Source organism: Ricinus communis, chromosome 8 (assembly GCF_019578655.1).
Source record: "Ricinus communis isolate WT05 ecotype wild-type chromosome 8, ASM1957865v1, whole genome shotgun sequence".
In the NCBI taxonomy this organism is placed as follows: Eukaryota; Viridiplantae; Streptophyta; class Magnoliopsida; order Malpighiales; family Euphorbiaceae; genus Ricinus; species Ricinus communis.
Window position 1 is genome coordinate 11,216,963 of NC_063263.1, and position 12,761 is coordinate 11,229,723.

A 12,761-nucleotide genomic window follows, 5' to 3' on the forward strand; every position below is an offset into this window, starting at 1 on the left:
AACTGGAAAGATAATAATTAAGTGGCATTAGCAAATAGATCAAAGTTGCTACATTTTTAATATATATATCTATATATGTTTCTTTTCCTAAGACTCTATGTTGAAGTAACAGAACAAAATTCCATAGAACCATAATCAAGCAACTCTTCTATCATTTGCTCAATATGATGATCTTCAAGTGCATTACCCTGTTGATACTGATGCTGGCTATTCCCATCTTGACTTTCCTCACCAACCCATTTCCCCTCCGGCCAAGGAGAACCGGTTTCCACACTTTTTCCGGCAATGCCATTGCTATTGCTGAATTGGGTATTAATATCATACTGTGCTACATGATCATGTGCTTGTTTATTGTTGACATTATTATTATTATTGTTGTTATTTTTCTTGGTCACTTGTAAGGATGCCATGTGACATTTATGAAGCTTAGCTGCTAATGTTGCTGATAGTAGTTTTGATGATGATGACTGTGGTTCGTTAGGATTATAAGGAAAATTCGTTCTTGCTTTTGTCCCGCACATTAGTCTTGCTGCCTCATCATAAGCTCTTGCTGCATCCTCTGCCGTTTCGAATGTGCCTAACCATATCCTAGTCTTCCTGTTGTACCAAAAAAGAAAGAACAGAACAAATGGAAGCGTTTCTTTTAGTACAAGGAATGTATATAATGCTGCACTAGAACAAAAAAAAGTTACATTTCAACTTGAAAAGAGAAACGTTTCTTAATTTGCATAGAAATGAGCTAGTAGAAGTGGAAGAAGATGAGAATAAAGTGAAGAATTACAGTAGAGGATGGCGAATTTCTGAAACCCAAGAGCCCCAATGCCTTTGACGGACGCCACGATATCGTTGTTGCGGTCTAGCCATGGTGAAGAAGAAGAAACGTTTTGATTAGCGGGTGTGATCAATGTGTTTGCGAAAGTTCTGAGAGAAAAGAAGAGCAGGAGCAATGGAGGGAGAGAGTGGGGGTTTGCGATGGCAGAGCTTAATGGAGATTTATATAGGCATCTTTTGCGGCCTTCTAGCCATCAATTTATAAAATGGGTAGGGTCCATTAAGGTGTAAGTCCTTTGTTTTATTTTATTATCTTTGGCTATGGTTAATCTCACATTCACATGGGTACTAAATGTTGCATTACAAGCCATTTTATATGGACATTATAAATTTCATATGAATAATATATAATAATCAGAAAATTATTACAAGTATTTACATTTTCATATAAGATACTCCAAAAGAGACGAGTGAAGTATACCTTTCTTAATACTAAAGTTCCTTCATAAGTATCATACTTTTCTTTGGTTTTGTATACTCATATTTTTCCTTTTAAAAAGAAAAGGAAACCATAGTGAAATAATGTATTATTAAAAATCACTCATATAGATTAGAAATTTGGTCCTACTTCAATATTTAAAAATTAAATATTTAAATTAATAAGTGCGGATATAATTCTTTTAAATTTAGAAAATCAATATTAAAAAAATACAAATATAATAAACATGTTATCATATACGACAACCTATTTTGGCATTTTAGTTTGTATGAAACATAAACATTTATACCCTAAAAATATAAGAAAGACACAATCATTAGGTTACAATCTTCATGATTTACTCATTCAATTTGAAGTGTATCAAACAAAACCCATTAATAAAATTTGAAAGAAATTTTACGGGTTTTACAATTAGTGAATGTATAAACTGAAGTTGTGGTTTGTAGATTTATTCAAACTAAAACAAATGGTCACTCAATTATAGGACTTGATTATGTATTTCCTCTTTTTTTTTCTTTTTGTTTTTGCCAAAAAGTCTTAGAATAGTGTAGATAAGTGGTTAGATAATCTAATTTGTAGGGGGTGAGAGTCAGTGTCTTTAGCCCATGTTATCAGTAGATAGAGTAGCCTGGAACAGAAGAGAAATAAGGACGCATGTCTATGTAGTGACAACTTTTAGAGAGGTAGTCTAAATGACAGGTGAGAGCCATAGGAATATACAATGTAACTTAGAGAGAGTAACTCTTAAATCTCTAGAAATATATAAAATAAGGAACTTGGATATTTATAGAAATGACCGTTAGTCTTGGTAACGCGTGGCCCTATTGGTGAATTTTATCCCAATAATCCATCATATATGCCCCTTTATTAAATCTAAATAATTAATTCTCTATTTTAACTTATTTTAAAATATGTATTTTTTAAAATATTTTTTATTTTACTTTATAGCTAATTTCTTATTAATAAAATAAAAAATAGATAAATAAGTGAAGAAAAATAATATGACTTTAAAAAAAAGTAAAAAGGATAAAAGAGATAAATAGTATAATATACTTAAGAACTGTTTTTTCTTTTTTTAAATTTAAAGAGATCTAGTCCTTAAGTCATTTCAGAAAAAAAATAAAAAATAAAAAATCTCTTGAAAACTTAATTTTTGTATATATTCTCTATAATAGAAAATGAGCGTGATTTACTGGGAATACTTTTACTCGAACACACAATGCATGTTTTTTCTAAATAAAAATTAAGAAGAGTTAGACTTCCATTTCTAATAGATTTTATTTTAAGTCTGTCAAGTCAAATTTTTCATAAAATCATTTGATGGATAAAAATAATGAATTAAATAAATAAAATTATTTAATAATATTTAAATAATAAAATAATAGTGCCATTAATTAAATCTCATGCATCTAGGATTTACATTCCATAAGCTAACCAATTACATCTTTTAGCCACAATAGGTCTGATTTGGTTTGGTTTAGATGGTTTACATGGTTTCTAAACACCCACACAACCTGGCTCACGTCATATGGTTACTAAACATAGAAACCTATCCATAGGCCACAACGTAAGGTGTATATATATATATGTGTGTGTGTGTGTTTTAGTGTAAATTTCAATTAAGCCTATGCCCTTTCTCTCTTGGCCCTTGTAGGCTAGCAGCTGCTATGTTTGACCAGTCCTTTTGTTGCATTAGGCTATCTATTCTAAATAAGAATGAACCCAAGAAATAAAGATGTTGACATCAAAGGATGCATTTTGATTTGCTTGATTGATTCATCTCTATGGTTAGGTCATGACCCACATGCAATTGCCATTTTGATTTTGATTTTTTCTTTTTGCAAGAAATTTAATTGCCAAAGCACAAAGGCCTATAGCTAGCTAGCTACAAACCAAAATGGAACCTAAATGAACTTGAATTGCTGATGGATGAGTTTTTTTTTTTTTTTTCCATTAACTTCCTCAAGTTTGTGATGATTTGGGTGTTAGTTAAATGGCCTACATATGCATCCTTTTGTGATCTAGCATCTTGTGAATGCCAGTTTTTTGGGTTTCTTTTGTTTCTTTTTTTAACATTGCCCATCACTGTCAATACAAAAATATAAATATTTGGTCTCTCATAGGAGCCTCTTGCTTGTGATATAGAGGTCACCTCATGAAGCCATTATAGATCATACAATAGGTTCTCCATAATAATTAAGAAGTAATGAGATAACGAGAGCTTTTATTTTTATAATTGGTGAATATATAAGGGAGAAAAGATGCCTATCTCATTTAACCTATGATAAATAAATAAATAAAAATGAGTCCCTAACAAGCTATGTTGGACCATTGCAGTCTATAAATTTGCCTACTTTAAACTATATATGATATGTGAATATAACAACTACCACATGATATAATATATATTATAATACTTAAAATCCGTGATTATACTTTTAAAATACAACTAAATGATGAAATTACTCATAGGGTAAGTACGACATCAATCATTTATAAGCTGTAAATGATAGCTAATATAGTAGAAAATATTTTATGTTATCCTTTTACAGTTGCATTCTTTTTTTCATTTAGCATTTGCATTTACTGTTTTTGTTTTTTTTTTTAATCAGAAATTGAAAGGATATGGATGATTTGATCATATTATAGTGTACGTGGGGATAATGAGTATATATGATGGATCGCATTAATTTGTTTTAGTGGCAGTAAATCAGTAATGGAGTGAATGGATGGACATTGCTTCTGCTTGCAATAACTTGAATTATAAGACCCTCCTTTTGATTTCTTAGGCATAATATGTATGTGATTCTTGAAATAATATGAAAAGGGTTGTTTCCGCATATTTGTAATTTATTGCTCCATTGACACTTAAAAGTAAATTTTTTTATATATTTTTTTAATAATTGATATTTATTTTTATTTTTATATCAAAATATACTTATTTATTCTATTAACATGAAAATGGCTTTCAGGTTTAGTTTTTTTAGATAATTTCAACTATGTATAAAGATTATAAATGCCTTATATGAGTTCTAAATATCATCAAATGTTCTATACACACGTTTGGGAGCATTTTCAAGAGTACTCTTTACATAAAGAGCAGGATTTTTGTATAACAAAGCGAGTTTTAATTGATATTAATCTTATTTCAATCAATTTTTCATGTTTATATTTTTGTCTTACTTATAAGTATTAAAGGTTCTTAATCTTTTCTTTATTGTCCTTTTAAGTTTTACTAATAAAAAATAAAATTATAAATGTCAATGAATAAAATGTATAAAACTTGTAGATATTAATCTAATTCATAATAGAGATTATATTTTATTTTAAGGTCAAATTTTTATTGAACTCTTATTTTATATTATAAAAGAGAAATTAAATATAGATAAAAAATTATTTAAAAAAGTATGCAAACGATTAAAATATAATTTCTCAAATCAAATAAAGTTGCATATTTCTGGATGTTGCATAAAAATTCAAATACCAGTTATAAGAGAATCATTTGAGAAGGAGAAAAAAACCATAGTTTTAAATAATTTTTTGATTGGTAGAAAATCAACCAACAATGACATATCTTGAAGAAAATGGTTTAGTTTCGAATCCAACCGCACTCTAAAGGAAGCTAACTCCAAAAATGAGTTAATAAGCATGATGTGTAAGTGTCCATCTTTTGTTACAAGCTTTGGGAACAAAACTAAACAATCCAACATGAAAATCTCTAAAAGCAACGATCAAATTTTGATTAAAAGATTTCAACATCTAATATAATAAAATGAGGAACAAATGTAACCAAAAGACATAAGATTTTAGTAGGAAGGGCTACAAGCTTGAAAAGTTACTTGTTGTGTGACTTAGAAAAAAAAAAAAAAAAGGTAAAGATAACGCGTGCTATGATAATCATACATAAGTCCAAAATCTTTTTTGTTTTTTTTAAAGTAAATATTTTCTATAAGAAAAAAGAAATCAACTTCTTTTAATGGAATTATAAATATATAATGTGTTCTTTTCTTGAAATTTACTCAAAGTAATGGGAAGAATTCTATAATGCACACTCTCTCTAATAAGTCTCAAAGTTGTTCTTGTTATTCTTATTGCATGCATAATCTTAACAAAATGTATTATAGGTGGACCCATCCTTTTGTCTTAGTGGGTTACAATTAAAACCTTGAGCTAATTTGCAAAACATATCATTCCTTTGATTAAACTTTTAAGTGGGAGATTAGCATTGAGCTAACCAACAAAATCATTAATATGTTATATTATACTATTCATTTTATAAACCCATCATCCTAACTAATGGTATATCAAGTTTTCACCTTTTTTCTAATCTATTAGAGACCATAGATTTTGGTTATATATATGCTGATAGATAGATAATGACAAAACAATTCAATTGGCTAACCTTTCAAATTTTGCAAGTGAGAATAATAAATTACCTTTCATTTTTACTGCTTAATGGTCCTTTAAAGGAGAAAAATCTCTATATACAATATACTAATAATAGTGGGTTTGCTCATCTACCATTTCTTAACTTGCTGCTTTTTATGTTTTCGAAGAAGCTTTTGCATATCTTATTTTATTTTCATAGCAATGATCAACTTGTTTAGGACATATTTTCAAAATGGCAATCTATCATGATGATACGCGATTGACTATAGACTCTGAAATCAATCTTATTTAGAAAAGTTGAGTCTAGCAAGCAGCAGTGCCTGTTAGTGCAAGACTCTGAAATGACCATCCGACAAATCTGTTGAGCATTGTTCACTCGAACAACCAGATTATTTATTTATAATCACTTTTGTGTGCCAAAGAGAAAAAGAAAGGAAAAAAGAGCTAGAAACAGTTAAAATTCATGAAATCATATATGGGTCAGAGGAAAGATTTTGACTTCCCGGTAATGAGGTAAGATCAATACATGGACTTTGAAGAATTTAATAACAAGCCTTAGAATTCTTGTCAAGGATATAAATCAAACCTAGCTGGCAGTTACTTTTGAAAACTCACTATACATGTCAATCAAACTTTAACACTGCTACACCACTACATCACTATGGCCTATGGGATGAATAAGATGCAAAACCAGGCATGGAATACATTCACCTATTATCTATATGATGGATGCGGAACTCTTCTCTCTAACGGAGACTTCTATTTGCACACTCCACAAAATCACCGGAGTCCAAAAGATATATTGACAATTGGAAGAGGGGAAAATTTGACATCCAGGTCACTCTGTGTTTCAGGTTATAACATGCAGCTTTACTTTCTCCCGCTCGTTCCAACTCGTGGTTTGCCTTTAACCTCTGACTCCTGCATAGAAAGAGAGCCGCATTTAATAAAATGGCCAGAACTAGGAGATCGAATAACTCAACAGTAATGATGCCTTTAAATTTAAGTTACCTGTGGCAAATGCAGATAGATGTAGGTCTTTGCAGTTTGTGGGTTGTGGTTCTCTGCACCCTTGCTCCAGTCATAGCACACCTAAGATAAAATAAAATCAAGAATTCAGTATCATCCTCTCAATCAAGATCCTGTCTTTGACTATAAACACAATCACTGCGTATGGATAAGAATGGTCATTCTTCGTAATTAACTAACAGTAAATATAGATAAGCCAAAGGTACAAGCATTTGAGAGATTTTCCTTTTTATCATCCTTTATGATAATTACAAATGCATCTCAAAACCAGAATAGGCAGGAAGAAATTATCTATCACCGCTCCAGTAATTAGAATAACTCTTCCCCTACGTAATTTTAGGCAACTATTGCTTAGCATGGGTATAGGGCACTAGTGATAATTCACTCATCAGGAAGTGTATTTATGTGTAAAAGAGAAATGCAGAGTGAATGAGAAATGCTAGGAATGAAATCACTGGGCACAAACAGAGGTAACTGTGCATTACCGAATATGCAAAAATTGAGCCATCGTTGTTGAAAGTACAGCAGGGTATGGGAAGAGGACAGCGTGACATGGCCTGAAAATTATAAAAAGAATAGATTGTCAACTACACCGTACATCCAAAATCTCAAAAAGTAAGCAGGATTAACTTTTAGAGGCAACAATTAAAACACCATTCATAAATTAAAAGAAAAAAAAATATCAACCCTCATAACAAGTCTATCAAGAAGCCAAAGTTTTCTATGATGAACTGTAGAAACAAAGGTTGAACTTAACAGGAAGTGTATTGGTCACCTATAGAGACAAGTCAACAGATTTTATGGTGACATAAATGTGGAAAATACCTAACAATGCATTGTAAGTGCTACCAAAATGGAATGAAAACCCAATTGAAAACAAATCGTCACAAGCTAACCATGAAAATAGAAGTGGATTTCTAGCAGCCACTGAGTGAAAGAAGAACAGGTGTGGCACCAGCACTTGTGCAATATGCATATGTACATGCATACTGCACATGCATATTCAACTCAACTCAACTAGGCCTTAGTCCCAATTCTATTGGAGTCGGCTACATATATTCTCTCCACTCCAAACAATTCTGGACTACATCTTTAAAAAGAGATAAGGCCACTAGCTCACCTTACACCACTTCTCTCCATATTACATTAGGTCTTTCCCTTCCTTCCTTAACTCCACCAACTTAAATATGGTCTACCTTGCTCATCAGAGCATCAATAGGTCTGCAATTTCGCATGCCCAAACCATCTCAACATACATTTTCTCAAATTCTCCTCAATGGAACCACCCCGACCTTTTCATAACATACTCGTTACAAACTTATCCATTCTCGTATGCCAACACATCCATCTTAGTATTCTTATTTTTGCAATACTCAATCTTAGAGACATGTTAGCCCTTCACTATTCAACACTCACCACCATATAACATGCTACACATGCATACCGAGACTTTTTAACTAAACATGGTTTTAGTTGTCAATAGTTATACATAATCGTAAGTTCATTGCCAGCCGTCTTGAAACATCAACAATTTTCAAAAATTCCATTGCCATATAACTGAGTATAATACACATTGTTTGTGAATTAAATATCTCTATAACAGAGGACATGAACAACCCAAAAAGCCATTTAAGAAAATTCTTTTTCCAAAAAGACAAAGTAGCACAGGATTTAATACTTTTCCAAAAATTAAAATCCAGAAAGCACAAGTAATTTAAAAGATTATATTATAAAAGATCTCTGGGGTACCTTTAACCTCTGTTTGCTATCCTTGTCCCAAAAATTAAAAGCACCATCAGATCCTGCAGTTGCAAATGTGTGATGCACCTGAGGAGAATCATGCAGCTAGATGTTAAAATACAAACACAACGACTATTTGCTCCAAGGAGAATCAAATTATATAAATCAGATAAAAAACCATGTGGAAACATAAACAGCAACTTTATTAATATGAAAATGGAGCTTGCTCTTGCATAATCCATGGTATTTTCTAAGCAATCAAATATCCTACAGCATTGATTCACTCAATCGCTTAGCTGGTATCAACAGAATAAGACAAGTACAATTCTAGGTAAAGCTACTATTACAAATATTAAGCTTTCCCATCACAGACCATTTTTTTCAAATAAGAGCTGAATAGACAGAAATGATTCCAAGAACAGTAACAAAAAACTCACCGGATGGAAGTTCAAGGCATTGACCGAGTATATGTCATTGCCATCTCTATGGCATTTAAAAGTGAAGTTCTTATTTTGTTGCGCATCATCTAGATGATGTACACCAACCCTCCCCTCGATTGAGCCAACCTATACAGAAAATAATATAAAACTCTGCTATTAGAAAATCACTCAATAATAGGACATGGTGTAGAATTACATATCAAAATAGATTTCATATATATATACAACAGCAGCAAAACAAAATAGAGAAAATATATATATATAATGATGATCATAGAGGCAGTGTTTCTAGTTTTTCTTGTATTTAAATATGTATTCATTTATATACTAATAGAAAGAAAGGGGAAAATCACCATGACACAAACAACAATATCAATATTCTATATGTTTATCCTTGCAAAGCCTGCCATATAAAACTACTTATTCTACTAATCAAGCGACACAGCAGAAACAAAATGCCCACAGAAAATGAGGCATTAAAAAGATTTGAGCAAAACACACAATACAAAGAGAATCAAAGCTGCCTCATATAAATAATAAAATGAAGATGAGAACATAATCGAGCACATACCAAGAAGCCTTGTTGATCAGGAAAAGCAGCAACACATCTTGTTTGATACTTCAAGGGAGAAGTGATTCTCTTGTACTCAGTCTGTTAGCAGTCAGACAGTTATCAAAGTGAACAAGAAAGAAGAAAAAGAAATTAGGATTAACAATAAGCAATCTTCCAAATTCATTTTTTTCTCCTTTTAATATTTCCCGTTTTCTTTAACACACAGCATGCCCCTAACCCTCACCCCAATCCATGCCCCTCAAAATATATAAAGGAATTATAAAGCAGCATAGTTAATACCATCTCAACCCTAAAGATCTAGCATCCTCACCTCACCCTTTTACATCCCCAAGCGAAACCCTAATTTATTTATAGCAGGAAGTAAGATCTATGGATAGGAGATATCAATAAATGAATTAATGAGAACTGCCAAACAACGAATCCCGAACCATCCCATCCTAAAAGAACTTAAATCAGTAGCTTCCACATAAAAGGATGGCAAATATAAATTCAAATCTTCAACTGTTTCTGCACAATCTGAACTACTGCTTGAATAAACATAAGGCATAAAACGCTTATTAGAGAGAATTGGAGAAATTATGCTCCTACATCTAAAGTCACAAAAAACTTTATCACTGAAAAGCCAGTTAAGGAAGATATTTTGATTCTTAATCGTCCTGTAACATGAGACAACAATACCTGAGGTTGTTGAAGGTTGAAGACTATGAGATTTCTATCTGCAGTGCCAACAACCATCAAAGGATAACGCACTGTCATTGCATAACAACGATCAGGAAGCTGTTGAGTGTGCACTGGATTTGACTGTCTTGTATCCCAGTACCTATATAGGCAACATTATACTTGTCAGCAAAAGAGCCAAATGCAAAATATAACTAGACAAATTGCAAATAATAAGCGAATCATGAAACTGCAGATAAGGAAATAACTATTACTAAAACATACAACACTTTGAGGTTATCAGCTCAGCCAGTTCCAAATCCTAGGACAGTGAGAACTACATAAACTTGTTAAAAATCTTTACTGAGTAAAATTGATTTAAGAAAAAAAAAAAGAACATTGGATCTTACTAGCTACTAACAATTAACTTTAAGACTTCACAAGAAAAAAGTTTTTACTTCAACTTGGACGAAATACATGTTTTATATTTTCGTTTTTCTTATTCTAGTAAGGTACTTAAATTGCACACTCAAAACATTGCATTATTTTGGCTCTTCGATGATATTATAAAAATAATATAACAGCAAGGTGCCTGAAGACAACAGCATCAAAAAATCACAGGTCACAAAATCTAACGCTCCATTTAACCACAGTGCCAATTCAAATGCAGGTAGAAATTACTGAAAAATAAGATTACAGAGAAAAGAAGTTACTTCAAGGTCTTATCCCAACTTCCTGTGGCCAGCAAGTTCATCTCTGGAATCCATGCAATCTCTTTAATTGGTGCATCATGCATTGCAACAGTTACAGGTTGACCTCCAGAGAGTAAAGGCCACATCTTCACTTGCTTGTCACAGCCTCCAGAAAAGACAGTCGTACCATCATCCTTCCAAGCAGAGCATAAAACCTTAAAAAGAACAAAAGAGATGGAACAAGAGAAAAGGAAAAGGTTAGAACTATTCATAAACAAGCACTAATAGTAAACACAACTTCAATTCATTACCGGTTGGTCATGTGTTATTTGTGTCTTGGGAACACTTCCTATAGTGGTTCCATTCCTTGTGATTTCCCAGCATCTTACCTGCAATATTTTTCTTTTAGATTATATATACCATACAAACAAATAGTAAATGTTTTACATTTTTTTTTTAAGAAAAATAAGAAAGAAAAACATATTGGTAAGCTAAGTATGCAAATCCATACACATATACATTAAAGAGAAAATTCTAATTAGTAGTGATTACCTAGATCTTAAAAAAGAAAAGAGAAAAAAAAAAATTAAATTATGCCTGCTTAATCTTATTATTGATATCTTGTCATGAATAAACTTTCATAGAAAATAAATTAAAGAAAACTTGTAGAAAACAGAATAACCAAAAAGAAAAGCATAAATTCAACAGTATAAAAAAGAAACCAAATTGAACAAACCTGGTTATCCCAGGAAGTAGCAACCAAGAAATTGGCCTTGGGACTGAAACAGAGACTCGAAACCGAGTCACTAGGAGGTTGAGACACCTTAGAATCAAATATATATTTCATGTCAGAAACAGAAATAGCAAAACTATTATGAACTACATATATATAATCTTTACTTGAAATTAAACTAATAACTCAAGAACAAATCAAACATTTTTCAACAAAAGAATTGTCCATGAACCATAACAAGCCATTGATGAACTATATATCTTTACTTAATTTAAACTAATAACTCAAAAAAAATAAACTTTTTTCTAAATAAAGATAATACATATAAGTCTTAAAAGAATCAAAGAAATCATAATAAAGTACCTCAATAGATTTGTTAGGGTTTTGATTAGCAGTCGCGGCAGCACCAAAAGTAGCCATATCAGAACCTGCCAAAATTACAACACTAAAATCGATAATTATCAAAATGTAACCTATAATGTAGTAGCTAGAGGAGAGTGAGCACTAATGTTACCGGTAAAAAGTAAAGGCACGAGAGAAAGAGAAGAGTCTGTTTTAAATGCAGCGAGGGAAAGAAATTGAGAGAGGGAGAGGGAGATCGTGTGTATTATATAGTGGAGTGTTAATCCTGTGTGTATTAAGACGAGTAGCGTTATAGGAACGCCGGCTAGACCGCTTGGTTGGTTTAGTCTTCTGCAGTTAACCCTATGGAATTTATAATTTAATAGAGATTTAAGCATTAAAATATTTTTTAAATTTAATATTAATAAATATTTAAATATTTAAATATTTAATATTTAATTTTATTAATAAAATAATAAAAACTATATATAAAATATAAATATTATGTTATATTATTAAAAGTTAATGAATAAAAATAATATTATAATAAAATAAAATATAGCATAACATATATTTTTAAAAATTATTATATATAAATATATAGAGATATATTTTTTGAAAATGAATTTTAAAATCTTATAACTTATTATAGTAGAAATTTATTTTTATTTATAACTATAGGAAAGGTTTACTGTATATTTACATTTATACGTCAAATCAATAAATAATTGACATATATTTATTAATTTTAAATAATAAAATATATATCAATCATCTCATTACTAAAATGTAAAATATTTTTTATTTCATACTAACTGATTTTTATAAATAAAAATATTTCAATTATCTGTAATTTTTATATATCAATCTAATATTAGTTTTTTTTATGCTTATG

At 30.9% G+C, this 12,761-nt stretch overlaps 2 protein-coding genes across 3 annotated transcripts; both read right to left on the reverse strand.

The window, feature by feature from the left end:
* Positions 1-975, reverse strand: LOC8280304 (ethylene-responsive transcription factor ERF003). Its single transcript, XM_002527275.4, has 2 exons — positions 782-975; positions 1-597 (listed from the first exon to the last, which is right to left on the reverse strand). The coding sequence occupies exons 1-2, from the start codon at positions 862-864 to the stop codon at positions 96-98; spliced, it is 585 nt and encodes a 194-aa protein (XP_002527321.1). The 5' UTR covers positions 865-975; the 3' UTR covers positions 1-95.
* Positions 976-6,104: 5,129 nt separating this feature from the next.
* LOC8280303 (protein RAE1) lies at positions 6,105-12,197 on the reverse strand. Of its 2 annotated transcripts, none has more exons than XM_002527274.4 (12): positions 12,039-12,197; positions 11,888-11,952; positions 11,528-11,614; positions 11,103-11,180; positions 10,813-11,006; positions 10,121-10,262; positions 9,440-9,520; positions 8,866-8,994; positions 8,438-8,515; positions 7,174-7,245; positions 6,671-6,751; positions 6,105-6,580 (listed from the first exon to the last, which is right to left on the reverse strand). In XM_002527274.4, the coding sequence occupies exons 2-12, from the start codon at positions 11,942-11,944 to the stop codon at positions 6,530-6,532; spliced, it is 1,050 nt and encodes a 349-aa protein (XP_002527320.1). In that variant the 5' UTR covers positions 11,945-11,952; positions 12,039-12,197; the 3' UTR covers positions 6,105-6,529. The 2 variants fall into 2 exon arrangements, with proteins under 2 accessions (XP_002527320.1, XP_015579743.1); XM_015724257.3 differs by having other exon boundaries at positions 11,888-11,969; positions 12,039-12,193.
* Between the last annotated feature and the right edge of the window lie 564 nt (positions 12,198-12,761).

Excerpts from the sequence above, each read along its gene's own strand:
- LOC8280303 (XM_002527274.4), bottom strand. The coding sequence starts at position 11,944 with ATGGCTACTTTTGGTGCTGCCGCGACTGCTAATCAAAACCCTAACAAA. Across the intron at positions 10,263-10,812 it reads AGTTGGGATAAGACCTTGAA|GTACTGGGATACAAGACAGT; the intron begins GTAACTTCTTTT and ends TTGCCTATATAG. Across the intron at positions 9,521-10,120 it reads TCAACCTTCAACAACCTCAG|ACTGAGTACAAGAGAATCAC; the intron begins GTATTGTTGTCT and ends GACTGCTAACAG.
- LOC8280304 (XM_002527275.4), bottom strand. The coding sequence starts at position 864 with ATGGCTAGACCGCAACAACGATATCGTGGCGTCCGTCAAAGGCATTGG. Across the intron at positions 598-781 it reads GAAATTCGCCATCCTCTACT|GAAGACTAGGATATGGTTAG; the intron begins GTAATTCTTCAC and ends TTGGTACAACAG.